This window comes from Tigriopus californicus, chromosome 1 (assembly GCF_007210705.1).
Source record: "Tigriopus californicus strain San Diego chromosome 1, Tcal_SD_v2.1, whole genome shotgun sequence".
NCBI lineage: Eukaryota > Metazoa > Arthropoda > Copepoda > Harpacticoida > Harpacticidae > Tigriopus > Tigriopus californicus.
In genome coordinates this window covers 1948832-1965123 of record NC_081440.1, presented here as the reverse complement: position 1 = coordinate 1965123, position 16292 = coordinate 1948832, and the positions used below count along the sequence as shown (strand labels likewise).

Genomic DNA, 16292 nt, shown 5'->3' with positions numbered 1-16292 from the left:
CTCATTGCGAACTGTTAAACTTTTGTGGGTTCGCCAATGGGCTGATAAAGCCTCCAAGACCCAAGACAAACCTTGATCCGGAAAGAGGCTACAGAGCACCTGAAAGCTGTCAGCTAGGCTATCCAAAAAAAGATTATTGGTGGGTAGGAAGTCCCAAAGGGTTCATTTGAAGCATCACTTTGGCACCCATGCCTATAAGCATCAAACAAAGCCCCTCCTTACTGAAACAATGAAAAAAGCCAAGTTAACCTTTGTCAAAGACAAAAATCCTGGACTTCAGAAGATTGGAAATAAGTAATGTAGTCAGAAGAAGGCCCTTTCCTGTTATTCCTTCCTCCAAACTCAATGTGCTTATCAATACTTTTGGGCTTAAAATTCGGAAAACATCTTGTGTGCTCCAGTGGTGAAGCACCCTCAAAAGATCATGGGATGGGCAATGTTTGGCTCTTACAGAGCGTCTGATTTGCATTTCATTCCTCAAAACACCAAAGTAAATGCCCAGCACTACCAGGAGGAGATGTTGGCTCAAATAAACCTCCCTGCCATCAAGATGAAGTTCACCACAGACACATTGACCCGAGGAAAACTCTCCCCCTCAAGTTCAACAGTAATTTTAAATAAATATTTTGTTCCACCTCAAACAATCAAAAACACTGGTAACTGTCTGGAAACTAATGTTCATCACTTCTTTAGGAAACAGGTGTGGCCTGGTGATTCACTTGACCTCAAGTACATAGAGAATTTATGATCAGTCCTTGAAATGAGGGTAAGTTAAATGGGACCGACCTCTTCTATCAAACACCTTGAGAAGCAGCTTCTACGTAGAAGTATGGTCTGGGATTGCGTAAAACCTTTCAGTCCTTAGTTGAGCCTATACCAGAGAAAATGAAAACAGGTCGTTGAATTGAAATGTGATAAGACTGGAGGCTAAATGAAATGAGTTATTCATTTCCTTCATCAGTTTTATCACTTTTATCAAGGAGCAAAAACTTTCCGGTCATAGTGTAAGAGACTTAAACAACAGTAAGATTCATGGCATAATTTAAAAGACAAAAAAAACCACTGATCATGTTTTTCATGCAATCCATTGTTTTGTTGATTTTATACCCTCACACCAAAAATCCCTAAAAGTTTTGATTCCGTTTGCATTTAGACTCAGAGGTGCAAAGATCTTTAATTCACGACTTAGTGGATTCCTTGGATCTCCAAAATAAATTTGGCAACCAATTTCACCTTTGGGATCTCAGTTGTTAAGACGACAGCGTGACCAAAAGTGGCACTAAAATTGATGAGCTGATACATCAGAGGCAATACAAGATGATGCAAAATGGAAATAAGACCAGTACCGAGAACTTTGAAAGAATCCAAGTGGTTTTTCTCGACTCCTTGGGGGGAATCTTTTGTCCAATTTGGTCCCCCGTGGATTTCCTGCCCCCTCCATCCTCATGAAATGGTCATTCTGAAAGGTCATTTACCAGATAATCATGTTCAAAGACTCTCTTTCGATCTTACTAACACGTTCATTTAAAAAAAAACCCAATGATCTCATTTTCAACCCCGTCAATTAAGAACATTTTTCAAGAAATATCACACACAAGTATTCCTGTGATATGGTTTAGAATTAGAGGCGAAATGTGATGGTCTGAGCATGGGTGTTTTGGTTTTGGCTGGAATTTGGACTTTGGTCTCTACCGTTTGGACATGAGATACCCTGACCACAAATTAATCTACTTTGGAATGCGGCCTCCCTTGAAGCGTGTCAATAGAGAGACAAATAGTTTGGGTTTTTGACCACAATAAAAGCAGTCTCCTGGTTGGCATCTGGCAACCTTTTTTCACCTAATCCTTTGAGAGATGCTGAAATGGCTTAGGCTCTCGCAGATATCTAGCCACTGTAGATATCATGTTTGCGTTCACCACCTTCCAAAATCCAGCAGTGTAGGTTGAACAAACGGCCAAAAAATGTGATCAAGATCAGCATGGCTGGTCATGATGGAGGATGCTCGATTACGTCGCACTCCTCAGAGATTAATTTATTGAGCTTTATGAGAAAGAATGGATGTGCAAACTTCCTGAAAATCTTGCCCAACCAAACAATATTCGAGTCGGTCAAATACATGATTTTCACTTTGGAGCTAGATGAGGTCGGGCATTGGGATTCCCATCCAGATCAATGGAGGAAAGAGAGAGGGAGCGGGAGTAAGAACTTGACTACGAGAAGGAGAAGGAGGCCAAATAAGGGTTCAGATTAGGATTTCTTCTCGCTCCCAAATCAGTAATGCAGCCATGAAGAGAATGCTGATCCTACAAAGACCCAGTTAGAGCACACCAAGAGATATGCATGTGTGAAATGTACTCTTTTTTGGTCTTGTACGAGGTGTTTCAGTGGGGAAGGTGACACATGCACTCAACATATAGAGATTGAGAACAAACTTTTAACAGGGCTTTTGAGGATTATGGTTCAGCCTGTTATGTTAATGTGATGGCATCAAAAATGAAGCCAAGGCAATGGGTTCTCACAGCTGTGATCCTCCAAATGTATGCATGCCAAGCTCGAGGCCCTAAAGCACCAATCCAAAGCTCAAGCATTTCGAAAGGGTCACCGTTTAGATCTTGTGGACATAAACCTAGGATACCAAGTCCAAAGTCAATATTGTTTTCATTGAATAAAAGCAACTTTTTTCGAGTGATGGAGCACAAATAAAACGATTTTGCTTCAGTTTCTTCCCTAAGGGACAGGCCAAGAAGAGGACAGGCTAATCTATAGTGTGGATAATGCGAGTTACACGACTCCCTATCTTTCCATTGTACACAAACTCTCTGGATCAGGAAATGGCAAGATCTCGATCACTATTCACCAAAGGACTGAATGTTAAGTGAAAAGCGTGCCTAATACACCCTCAGCACTGCTTCAAAAGATCGTTTCTTGAGGATGTGGCCATCTACATGAAGAATATTACACTGTTTTAGGGTTCAAAAATTTTGATCAGTGCTTTTGTCAGGGGCCATAGAAACTGGGCTACTTAGACATTATATATGTGTTTCGGATTGAGCACAATGGAGATTTGGGCTGGGTCCGTTCAGATCACCCTTGTCCGTGTGTTCGGAATAATAAGAAATGTGGAAGGACATTCATGTGCGTTTGAAAGCAGCTGCTCCATTTCATTTCAACTCTTCAACAACGCTCTTCCGTAGACTTCTTTACAATGCCAATATTCCGAATCTTCAATGATCTATTAAGCTTTCGAAGTCCGTGTTCGTGATACTTCTCTAAAGACATAGATAGAAATCAAGAAAGTGATGGGTATCTTATCAAACAAGTTCATTAAGAGGTTTATGACTGTTGAATCTAGGAGAAGGCAAGGATCCTTTTGAGAATCAGTTACAATGGGAATGGTAATCCAAAGCGAACAAAACATCTGGAGCAAGGCTCGAAACGAAGGAGCCCAAGGTTTGCCCCTTCGTTTCTGAAAGCGACAATAATCAGTCTGAAAATAGGGAATGTTCGAGAAGGCTACTTCGTTTATCCAGTGAATGAACACTGAGCAAAGCAAATGGACTGTAGAGTTTGGCATTGGTATCGGTAGTGATGATGATGATGATGATAATGATCCTCATCGCAGTCATTACCATCGCTTTGGCCCATATTTTCAACTTCAATAATAACAGATGTCAGTCGTAAATGCTGATGGACCTCATAAAGACATCGAAACCGACCTATGTATCTTTACATTAGTACCTTGCCTTCTTTTAAAATGGATAAGTATCGAGAAAAGTGAAGATATCTTTACTTAGTGTAATAGCTATTTATTCAATTGCGGGGGCATTCTTTGCTTGGAGTTTATAATAGTGAGGCTTGAAGAAAGTCGACAAGGTCAAGATACCTTGAATGCGTTCGCTATTTCAGGCCGTCGAGTTTGAAGAGAAGAGCGAGGGCTTGTCCGAGCTTCTCTTCACGAGTGGCTGGAAACTTAAATTCCGGCCGCTCGTGAACACAGCGCCATGAAATAAGGTTTGTAATGGCGGCATTTGGTTTCCTTTGCGTGCCGGAGAGGGAACTTTATACCGCTGAAAAATGGTCCTTGTAAAAGAATACCTATGGAATACCCAGTTTTTGTTTAAAAGAACCGGTTTTCAAGGTATGATTTTCCCTTGACACCACTCAAAGCCAAATTTGACGTTAGATAATGTCTGTTTTCTTCACGAGTGGCTGGAAACTTAGATTCCGGCCACTCGTGAACACAGCGCCATGAAATAAGGTTTGTAATGGCGGCATTTGGTTTCCTTTGCGTGCCGGAGAGGGAACTTTATACCGCTGAAAAATGGTCCTTGTAAAAGAATACCTATGGAATACCCAGTTTTTGTTTAAAAGAATCCGTTTTCCAAGTATGATTTTCCCATGACACCACTCAAAGCCAAATTTGACGTTAGAGAATGTCTGTTTTCTTCACGAGTGGCTGGAAACTTAGATTCCGGCCACTCGTGAACATAGCGCCATGAAATAAGGTTTGAAATGGCGGCGTTTGGTTTCCTTTGCGTGCCGGAGAGGGAACTTCATATTGCTGAAAACCGGTCCTTGTAAAAGAAAAGATCTTTTGACTATTCCAAGAACACCTTAACGTTATAGACCGAATAAGAAATTAAATATGATCTCGCAAGAGAAGAGACCACAATCAAGGCATGAGACGAAAGTGAGGTTCTCTTAACAATATTCTTTATGTAATTATGGTGCTAAAGCCGGAGGACCATCACATCATCCATTTCCAAAGTACACAGTGCCATATCTGGAATCAGATTTGTTCTCCTTGTGTGGTTGTGATTAACATCTAAAGGTTTCCTTGAGAAAAGTCGGAAAGGGAGAAACGAACCGGTGACCTCTCTAATGTCAGGAAACGGAGCTAGCTACCATACTACGCGTCCTACTTGTGGTAGAACGTGGATATTTCAAAAAACTTCAGCACATTAATAGGTTGTAGAAATTTAAATAATAAAGCACTCTCACACATGACAAATTTGGTGAAAAAATTTGCATATGCTTTGTGGAAAAGAAATTAAAAGCTTAACTTTTTTGCTGCACATACTTTTCTCATCAGTCCATCTAAACCCTTACCTAAAGACTTTGTAGTCAATCTAATAAGGTGGGCTATGTTTCGACGAGAAATAGTACATCAACATATGAACTCATTTTTGCTCGTTCCTGAAGTGCATTCACTCTTTCCAGCACTATCAAACGCAGGTTTGATCAATAAATTTGCTCAGGTATAAACATCCTATGACAACAAAATCGGTTCCATTTGCCTTCGGGGAAGGAGGCTTCCACAAACTATATCTTCTGAATGATGTACATGGCCTAGTCCTCATACATTTCCTCTAATGAAGAATGACCAGAATTCCAGTGACGCTCCATCGAAGAGCAGAGAATCAACCCAAGAAGTACCTCAAGGTAGCATTCTCGGTCCACAGAGAGGAGGCAAGACGCCTGAAAAAAAGATGGCCAACAACTCAACAGTCGGCGAAGAGGCATCATCATCATTGTCGTTGCTGTCGAGCGACGGGGTAATTTTAGATGGCGATCAAATCCCTGAAGGAATTTCTCGCAATTTCGTCCGATTGCCTGGGGAGGATGGCACGGATTTCTATAATCGTGTCACACACTTGCATCACCAGCGCCAAAAGATCCGACAAATAGGAGACTTGTCTCTGGTAAAGAATTTGACCGTTTTGTATCTCTACGAGAACCGACTCGACTCCATCGAGCGACTGGACAATTTGGTCAACTTGCAAATGCTCTACTTGCAACGGAATCGGATTCGAGTTCTCGGTGGATTGAGCGGACTCAAGAAATTAAAGAAGCTTTATCTGTCTGGTAATCGAATCAGGAGAGTGGAGAATCTGGAAATGCTCACCTCCTTGCAAGGTAAGTTGCGTCTATAAAAACCAAGGTTCAGACTTCAATCAACCCAAGATTGATGGAGGTGATTAGATGTTTCGGGTCGAAAATTAGCTCCTCCGTGTGTTCGGAATTGGTCCACATGAAGGGTGGGTCAGATGGAGTGAATAATGGGGAGGATTGAAAGAGGTGGTTTGGCAAATCAGCTTGTTAAAAGTGAACAAATGATGCCTTCAAAAACCATTAAACCCATTTAGTTTCTAGTTTTAGGAAGTATTTTTCAGCCAGATTTTCATTTGCTTTGGTTTTGGCCATTTTTTCTTTTTTTGTGTGTTTCCTATTTTTCACATTTTAGGACATTTTTGCTTTTATTTGTCATATGGGTCCTTACCTTTTGGATCCAAGATAAGAACCTAGCCTAACCCAACCAAGATGGCCTAAAACTGCAAAACAACCGTTTTAAAACAATTCTTTGATGTTTACTAAGTATGAAGTGAAACAAATAACGAATATAACAGGTTACAAGGGGACAAGGATACAAGGGTTCGAAGATCAATTGTTTTTTGGTTTTAATCTTTTTTCACTTTTACTAAACGTGTTGATATGCACTTTTTCATATTACTTTTCATGGTTTGAAGAAAGTGAACTGGTTTGACGAGAGGAAAATCAAGGTTACATTTTGAGGCAAACTTGAGGGTTTTCAGTCACGCAACTAGTTACGTAATACATCATAGAAAATCTTAATTGATAACCCTAGTCACAGCCACCCGTGATCATTCATTTTATCCCATCAGTAGCAAATAAGTACTTCATAAGAGACGGAACTTTTAAAAAAATCGGGGAGGAAACGATTATATATTTTCCCCCATTTAAAAAAGAAAAAAGTATCGGTAATAGGAGGGCTAAAAGCGCCGTTCCGTTACCGTACCGTTACTTCTGTAGTAAAGTAACTCATTACCGGTAGCGTTACTCAATAAGTAACGCGTTATCGGTATCGTTAAGTAACGTGTTACTAGTAACGCCGTTACTCAAGCCTGGTCATTTCCTGTCATGTTCGTTCTTAACCTATATTCGGGGAACACCATGCGAAGGTTTCCCAGCGAAAGGTCAAGGAAGAGACTGGGAAGTAGTGGCTGTTTTTGTCTTCCCTATCAAGCAAGACGTAGATAAAAAGGAAAATCAAATCATATTATCTTCCAGCACTGGGATTTAAATCTGTTATCCCAAGGGAGCAGATTCTTGTCTGGTCCATGCTGCCTCCAGGCTGGCCAGGTTTTATTCTGCCAGCAATGCTAGCTCCTGATTCATAGATGCTAAAAATGCTAATTGGAATTCGAAAATGCTTGAGCAATGCTTCTTTTTTAACAAAAGCATATTATTCATGGTGCTCATAAAGGATTTCAGATTCGCAATTCAATTATATTTGGCACTCTTTGACAGGGTATGTTCAGGCAATGTTTTGAAAATTTTACTTTAAGATTGTTTTTTTAATTCACAAGAATAAAAAAAACCCTCGCAGTAAAAATTTATGCAGTTGTGTCGATGATATTCTCCTAATTTTGCACCCTGAGACTTCGAAGCGGACACCAAAAAGTGACAAGCTTTATTTGAGCAAAAACGTATTTTTAAGATTTGAACAAGGTTTGGATCAAGGTTTTTTTACACACAATTATAATTGTTCTTATCACCAAACAATGTTCTTCTTGGGTGAGATTAGATCATGAAAATAAGATAAATTGTTTTTTTTTATCGTTTTATCGACATTAGCAAAAGCTACAATAAGTTTCTATATCCAGAGAACTCAATTGTGGTCTATCTCTTCTATTTGGATTTGTTTTTGCTACTTTTGAATCTTGTACTTTGGTTAACTTCGAATGTGTGTGGAAGGAATACTTTTCAGAACACAATAAAACGAACCAAAATATTTATGTTTATTTGAATATTAGTGTGAAATCAACCCGTACTTACATTTTTCTTAAGGATTGGTAGTTCGTCCTTTTACACGCGCTGACCAGTTAATCAATTTCTTTATTTGTGTTAGTCAACCCAAAATCTTTTTGAATGTCAAAAGTCTAGTTACAAACAGAAATTTGGCTAAAACTCCCTTTGATCATTTTGATTGATTAATGTAAAGTAAACATTCCAATGAAAATCACTTTGTGGCTACAGCCTGTCAATTTCATGGAAGGGGAAAGGGAGTTCCCTTGTGAGATTTGTTTTGCTTTTCTTCCCTTTTGGTCAATTTTTCAATGAAATAATGCTAGGAAAATGCTAAAATGCTAGATAAGATGCGCAATGCTTGGACCATGCAAGTGATGCTAGTTTAATGCTAAAAACTAGACCAATGCTAATAAAAAAAATTCCAATGGTAGCGGCTTTGAAATAAAATGCTACCTGGCCGGCCTAGCTGCCTCCTAGACTGATCAGCATTTTGCACATCGTTAATGATTAGTGAAAAAGATAAATTTCAGGTCATTGACATAAAAACAATAATGTCCGAGCATGGCAAATGTAATGCGTAAAATCTTTGTTAAGAAAATATTACTTTCAAGTTTTACATCCACCGCATGACCATTTACTCCATAAATCATGATGCACGTCAAGATGTGCCTGATTTTTAAAGGAGACGTTCATTGCTCAAACAAAACTGACTTCCAACATTTGAAATAGAGTATCTTTTTAAAATAATAATTTTGAAAAAATGATAAAAGCTAATTAAAATAAATGGAATGTATAAGCAGGTGGTGGGTAATATGTCTGAAATCTATTTCATACCTAGGTGTCCTTTTTCAAAAAGATTTAAAAAAAAAAACAGGTTGCAAAATTTCACATTTTTCCATTAAGTTGACAAAATTCTGGAAAATTATCATGAATTTTCACAAATATTGTTTTTTTTGCTAAAATTGCTTGAAGTGCAGAAAATGTCAAGTATTGCTGTTAAAATTGCCAAATTTGCAGAAAAATCTCTTATGTGCGAGTTTTTTTGCAAAAATGTGCACAATATGCAGGATGCAAGGTTTGGCTGGCCTTACTTATTACTACAGTCCTTAACCAAGAATTTGACCCTTCAATTTTCAGAGCTGTACGTAGACCACCAACACCTCAAAGAAAATGAGAAAGTGGATTTTGATCCCAGAACGTGCTTGTCTCTCAAATCGCTTCAAGTGCTGAACACGTCCCACAATCGTATGGATACTCTTCAGGATTTGCAAAAACTAAAGTCAATCGTGACTCTGGATGCGAGCAATAACAATTTGGGAGCAGATTCCAAAATAGTGGAACATTTGTCCAAAATGTCCACCCTCCGAGAATTGGATCTCCGGGGCAATCCTGCAGCTCGGGGAACCCGTCATTGGGAGACCTTGGTAGGTGAATGTGGACATATCTGTAACTTGAACGGAAAACCCGTCTCCCACACCACAAGGACCATGCTCAAGAATATGAAAGCAATGCTGTCCAACGCAAACTTGCCCGGTCCACATCAATCGAGTGGAACGAGGGATCACACGAAGACTCGCATGAAACTTTAACCAACAGTGTTTCAACCTGACATGCTGCTGAAGGAAATGCTTAGCTGTGGTGAATAAGCCTACAAAACACGAATGTGCTTCCGTCAACCCGAAGTGTTCACGCAAGCTGGAGATAATGAACCAACTTTTTTGTTCTCCACCCTCGATTTAAAGTTTCACGGGATAATAACGCTTATTAGTGGAGCGCTTCCGGACTGCAGGGAGCACTTTTTTAGCGAACGACGAGACGCATACTACTTTCTCTCCCCCCCCCAAAAAAGACGAATTTGGACACGTTCGGACGATAATGTGTTATTTCAAGTTTTGTCGGAGTTGCAGGATTAACTGGTAGAAAAGTTACTTCGCCCTATTAGAAATTGGGATCTGGATAGATCCCTCTGATGCAATGATCAATTGGCGCAAGAGTATGTACTAGATACAAGAGATATACCGGCATCATCATCATCATCCATGTTTAGATTGAGGAGCAAAGAACGGAAAGAGTGTCGACAAATAACACGTTGAATCTTGTTCAATCCAGTTGTCTTCTTTCTTTCTTGGTAATTAGTGATCGTCGAGTCACTGGAATCGCTTGTTTGTGACCGGTAAAAAAATTCTGGTCTTAACTTCTATTCGTCGTCTTCGTCCTCCTCATCAGATTCTACAAGAAAATAGAAAAAAAAACGGTTCACATTGGAATGGGTACAAGCTCATAGAAATGGCAGTCTGGAATAAATATATCGTTTTGTTTCAGTCTTGATGAACATCTTTAATACAGAATTTAGAAAATGGATCCATAACATGAAGCACTTTTCGATGCAGCGAGGAATAATGTAATGCTTTTTGATAGGCTTGTGGGAATAACACGATGGAGATGTTGTGCAGTGGAACACACTTTTGAATCAATGTCTCTAAACAGTTTTCAGAGTCATCATTCCTCTGAAGAAGACATATCAACGCTATTTGGGTCTGAGAGTCGATTGGAAAAAGCGCAACAGGGTTGTTAGCTTTTTTCAGGACCATCTCCCCAATGGATCGGATCATGGCCACAAAGTTCATGTCGCAGTCCAACACCAACAATTGAGCCTCTGCAAACTCCAAGAAACTTCGGAAAAGCGACGGATTTTGGGCAAGACATAAAATAAGAGGGTCGTGCCCCATCCACAAGAGGTCGGGCGAGTTCTCAAGAACCTCGTTAAAAAGAGACATCAGAGTGTTTTGGAAAAAGTCGTGATGGGATTCTAAAAGGCGTCCAAGGATCACGTAATCTGGTTTAATAAGGCGGTTAACTATTCCTTGCGTCCATAATAGTCGAGCAAGTTTCGAGTCGTCCGGTACTTTGAAGGCATTCAATCCATCTTCGACCAAATCCCAGATTTTCTGCGACACATTCGGGATTAGCAGACGAGTCGGAAATACTAAGAGTAATTCGACAGTTTCTTCAATCTTCTTCCAGCGATCTACATCTCATTTCGTTTAAGCCTGATTTGCTTTTGAAGAGGTTTTGGTATGGAGACAATTTACGTTGCTGTAGCAGGTACGTGCATTTGCCAATGATGGCAAACCAGTGATGGAAAATTGAAGATCTAAATGTGCTTCCAACCTTCTTTCAAGGTACAAAGAGGAGAGATCGGCTCTATTAAAACTTGCTGGAAGAGCCAAAAGTGCATGACTGAAGCTGGCAGGCACATCCGTTTGTTGGTAAACGCCCGAATATTCGATAGGACCTCTTCAAAAGCAAATCGTTTCACTTCGTGGATTGCCTGCATGGGAGGGACCCGTTTCAGTGACGTCGATCAGTTTTTGAGTTTCTATGAGAGCGAGGGTGGAGATTTGCCGTGTCTTTTCCATCAAAGTTCTCTTTGGAGTCTCTCTCCAATCGGGATGAAGAACTAATTCGGTGACGCTGAATAAGATTTCGTCGGGCACTTGTCGGCTTTGGAACCGCTTCAGGTCTGCAACCAAGCAGAGGAACAAAGCCTCTTTGACATCATACAACCAACTGATCCTTTTCTAAAAACCGGTTTTCGTCGGTAGAATCTCGACTCTCAACAACGCAAAGCACACCAACCGTAACTGTTCAAAATGTGTCTGTTCACGAACAGCTGTAATTGATGAGTTGCTAGTTGCCAGTGAAGAGAAAGCAGATTTCGAACAGGTCAATCCCGGATTTATATTGTTTCGAGTCAAGGTTATACCTTAAAACACGGTTGATACAAAAGAAAACTGAGGATCCACTGGTCGTCACTCTCTTTGCAGGAGGCGTTGCTAGTTCGGGTTTCAAAAATTCGATATGACCAACAAGTTCAACTCATTTGCTTTTCTATAACGTATCGTTTGAAGAGAAACTTCGCCAATCTCTCGCTGTTTTGTTGTTCAAATTGGTTAGCGTGAAAAAGCGAATTCGTCAGATATCTCTTAACCTTTATGACTTTCTTCCTTACTTTTTTTGGACCTCATTAGAATCAACTTCGTGCAAAGAAAGTAACTACCATTAGAACATAACTATTCTTCTTTAAGAAGAGCAAAACAATTCCTGCCCTCACACCGATTTCCACCAAGTAAATATTTATTTTTACCTTCTTCGGCGTGTTCGAGCCATTCGACGAATTTCTTCATCTGGTCCATGAACACCGACCATCCACGGGATGAGTGGGCATCCTTGTACCACTTTAAAATCACTTCTTCACAAAGCACGTCAGCTGAAAAGGAAATGAAACAAGATTAGTCAACTTGACTTCATTTCAGGTTTCATTAAAACCTTGCGGAGCACAAATCAGGTCTGTAGACGTTGGATCATTGGAATCACATAAAAAAAGTTGTCATCCTTTGGAGGTCAAGGCGCTAAGGCGGTTACAAGTTGAAGAACCTTACTCTTGTAGAGGAGAAGAACGATCTTATTGAAACTCTTCAAGAAGTTCATGTTGTCGTAGCAGTACTCTTGGATGCGGTTCAGAAGGGCCAACTCTGAGCGGGTGTTCTTCGTAAAGGCCGCAAAGAGGACCACGTACTTCTTGAGATGTCGCATCGCTTGGTCCTGGAGCAAATCCTCTTTCTTGTTCCACTCGACTGCCGACATCACACACGACCAAATCTGCCAAGAAAACGAAACCAAAATCTAAAATGACGTCATTGGTCACATTGGAAAGAAATCCTGAGCAAATAAGAACAATTCATTCCCACGAAGTAGGTCCAAAGAAGACATTCAAAATGGAATTGTTGTCTAACCAATTAATTTGATCTTCGTAAAATACCTACATGTAATGACCGCATTTCATAATCAGACTGACGGTTCCTTCATTTTACACATTTCGAATGTCATCGCTTTTTAAAATCACATATTCCACCAACTAGTGCTGTTGGCGTTTCTCAGATCTAAAAAAAAAAAAAATCCCTGTCCCCAACAGGAACCATTCCAAAACCAAAAACGATATAGAGTAAGAAGGTCCCTTAAAACATCAACCGGAGTATCGACTTGGGTATCGAGATGGAAAAATGTATTAAGCAATGCAAAACAACAAACATGGCTGAACTTGCTTCGAAGGGGTCAAAACACCGTTTGAATCAAATAAATTTGAAGTCTAGCTCCCGAGGTTAGTTTCTAGAAAGACGAACGTTTGTACTTATAAATCAGCTCTGCCGAATATGTGAATGAACGAATAATCTCGGGTATTTGTATCTCTACGGCTCAAATGGGGAACCTATGTAATTTTTAGATTCCATTCATATTTATCATCAGAATGTTACGCATTAATTACAAACTGAAGCAAAGTTGTCGTGGAAAACTTTCATTTCCATTCACGTCAGCAGTTAGTGAAGCTTCGAACGAGATGCAGGTTCGCTCTCGATTACGTCACCCTAATGATGCATCGCCAACAACGTTGTCTCCCAACTCCCAAAATACACCCCCTTGCCGAGTACGCGTTTCCAGACGAGAGCTCACTCACCATGACAACGGCGTCGTACTCTTGGACCGTGTTTTTGCTCATGCCTTCCTTGACCTCGGCAATAATCTCCTTGACGGGTCGATCCTCGGCGATGGCGTCGCGAACGGCGCGGTGAAGCTCGTTGCGTTCGCCTTGAGCAGCTTGGTTCTTCCGGAAGGACACCACCTCGGGCAGATCCCGGGCCAAGAACGTCTTGTTGAAGTTCTCCTCGGTCTGCTGCTGGTTGACCAACGGGAAGAAGTCCATGAGCCGAGCCTCGATCCCGGAGCGTTTGATCACGTTGATCACAGCGGTGCCGCCCTTCTCTTGTTTCAAAACCGAGAAGGTTTCCAGGAGGAACTCCAACGACGTCCCATCATTGACTTGACGTTCCTGCAAGAAAGAACCCGGGATGAGACGAGATATGGGAGTACAAGGGAAAACGAACAAATTACATTGATGAGTATTGGAAGAATGGTGGGCGGGACCTGGCCAGAGGCCAACCACAGGGCCGTGATCCTGGCCAAACATTGGCGCTCTTGGGGCGTGAATCCTTTCAAATACACCAGGATCTTGTTCATCTCCTCCTCATGCATCTTCTCCAAGAACTTGAACCTACCCGTTCAGAGAAGGAGTATTAATTAGTGGTTGGATTTTATCCAGAGAAAAGCTTGACCCGAAATTTGAAGCCATCAGGTCTGTAGACAATGGATCATGCGTATCACAAAGTAAGTTTGTTCATCCGAGGTAAAAGAAAGTGCCTTAGGAAAATCATGGAGGGGATCTGATCCCGTCCTTACCGTCGCTCAAGTTTGGTGAAGACCTGCTCCCAGGCCCTGACCATCTCCATGGAGTCGGCCATGACAAAGAGACAGGTATCGGTCCGGTTGACTTGCCCATCTTGGACGATACTACCACCCGGAGCTGAAACGAAAAAAAATAAATAAAATAAATGACGGATAAGTCCAGGTCTAGCAGCCAACAAAGCCCGGCTGATAGTGGGATGGCTTACCCAAAAGGCCACCGGCGATCAAGATCTCCACGAGGTTACCGCCATAACGTCGGTAGTCTAATTTGGAAGAGGACGTGTCCAGAAACTTTGAAACGGCCTCCAAGTCCTGTCCAGCCTCGTTGAGCCCTTCTAGAATCGAATCGCGGAATCCAGACGGATCGTATTGCTTCTTTTCATCTGTTCAAATAGAAACGCGTGCGGTTATTAAGGCGGATTCGAGGGAGTTCCACCGAACCCAAGCTGGCCGGTCGAAATGACGCCTTACCCCTTTTCCTGGGCTTGAGTCGGTGTCCAGTGAGACTGGGAAGAGGTTGTTTCTGACTCATAAAGGTAGTGAGAGAGAGTGGGCGTCACCGGCACGGAGCAAGAGGCGGAGCACAACCAAGGGTGGAGACGGATCAATTGGGCACTAAGCCTGTGGGCCAAAAAATAATCCAATTGAAAGGGCATCCTCCTAACCTTTTTTTCGGTTCATAGATCCATAACGACGTTAAGGGCCAGCCATTGGTTGGCGTCCTTATCTTTGAAGGTGGGTGGGTGGTTAATTGACAGATGCTCGAGATTCGAGGCTTGATTATCATTATCTTTAAAGTTAGGGGTAAGAATTCAATAGGTAGAACTAAGTGGCGAAGGTCAACCAACGTTCAGCGCTTCATCAACCCAATCAGTTTTCAAGTGACAAAAGCCAGTATGTGTGTGGTCAGTGGCCAAGATGAGAAGTGAAAGAGGTTCAATGAAGTTTGAAATACGTCCAATCATTCGACGCCAAGCAACTCATCGGAACCCCCCCCCCTGTCCACACCTTCTTCACCCTACGACAAAGACATGCTCTCAGCCAGACCAAAGGCCGATCGACCGGGCCCAGGTCCAGTCTAGATCGTCCTCAATCGATCCCGGAGGATTCCAGGGGCCGGATGGACCCGGCCACCGGTCTGGCTAAACTAAGGTCACATTGAACAAGAACCGAACTTGGTGGGACATCGCCCTGCATCCGCGCCAGAACTTACCGGAGAGAGGGGCGGGGGTGGGCGGAGCGGCGCGACAAGAGGTGTGGCGAGCGAGAGAACGGGGTAGATGGGCCAAGCAGCGTCCGGAATCCGTGCAACTGAGCGAGTAATCTAGGCCAAGTTCCAAGTTAACTTCCACCAAAGAACACACGAAGAGTGAAGAGCGAACCCAGACGAGTCACTCAGTTTGGCCAGGGGATCACCGCCCTTTCAGGCCAAATGCCAGCTCACCATCAGCGCCTGGTGGGTCAAAGCAGGTAAAGCCCTATTCAACCCTATTCGGCCATTTTTAGCACCAACTGGGCCTGATCATTATATCAATGGGGCCCCATGATATGTGTTTTTCTCCTGGTCATTTAGGTTCCAAAGTAGCCACTTTGGGCCTTGTTGGCCCCTGGATCGACTTTCTGGCAATGCTGAAGGGGGCCTGCCCATCGGCCCATCCGCCCGTGAAAAGCCGAAACAGCGGACGCCCGGTCAGGGTCGCTCAGTCTCTCGGCTAACCGTGGGCATGAAAAGCGCGGAGTGGGGGGCATTCTGTCGCTTGCTTTGGCTTGACTGGTATGGAATTCGGTCTCCTGAGCCGAAATGGTCACACTTTAACATATCTGGTCAACCAGATGGGTACGTTTGGCCTCAATATGTCACATGGGCCTCAGGGAAATGTAGTCTGTAGGGCTGGTATTGGCCCCCAAAAATTGCTCATTCAATGACCAATAGTTATGTTTTACCATCACATCTAAGAAAATCCCTGATTTTGCCCGATTACAAAATTTTGCACACAATGTTGGTCAGTACATGTTTCCCTCATTTGACAATTTCTGCGCCAACAGCCCCAAAAGGTTCAAGCTTTCTACAGTTGCTCAGACAATGAGAAATCACAAAATTGTAAGGGCCTCTTTGAGGCTCAATAGAAGGCACGTGAAAAAAATGCATTTTTGCGTTTGT

General features: G+C 42.1%; 2 protein-coding genes across 4 annotated transcripts; one reads left to right on the top strand and one right to left on the bottom strand.

The window, feature by feature from the left end:
* The first annotated feature begins 5313 nt into the window (after positions 1-5313).
* LOC131886908 (protein phosphatase 1 regulatory subunit 42-like) lies at positions 5314-9694 on the top strand. The gene is made up of 2 exons (XM_059235368.1): positions 5314-5917; positions 8969-9694. The coding sequence occupies exons 1-2, from the start codon at positions 5374-5376 to the stop codon at positions 9418-9420; spliced, it is 996 nt and encodes a 331-aa protein (XP_059091351.1). The 5' UTR covers positions 5314-5373; the 3' UTR covers positions 9421-9694.
* LOC131886834 (protein krasavietz-like) lies at positions 9692-15513 on the bottom strand. 3 transcript variants are annotated; one of them, XM_059235254.1, is made up of 10 exons: positions 15345-15513; positions 14603-14752; positions 14338-14514; positions 14126-14249; positions 13781-13940; positions 13347-13718; positions 12274-12493; positions 11979-12101; positions 11151-11354; positions 10088-10859 (listed from the first exon to the last, which is right to left on the bottom strand). In XM_059235254.1, exons 2-10 carry the CDS (start codon positions 14661-14663, stop codon positions 10150-10152), a joined length of 2151 nt encoding a protein of 716 aa, XP_059091237.1. In that variant the 5' UTR covers positions 14664-14752; positions 15345-15513; the 3' UTR covers positions 10088-10149. The 3 variants fall into 3 exon arrangements, with proteins under 3 accessions (XP_059091254.1, XP_059091237.1, XP_059091245.1); XM_059235262.1 differs by having other exon boundaries at positions 11163-11354; positions 15345-15512; XM_059235271.1 differs by lacking the exons at positions 10088-10859; positions 11151-11354 and adding an exon at positions 9692-10060 and having other exon boundaries at positions 15345-15504.
* Positions 15514-16292: the final 779 nt, after the last annotated feature.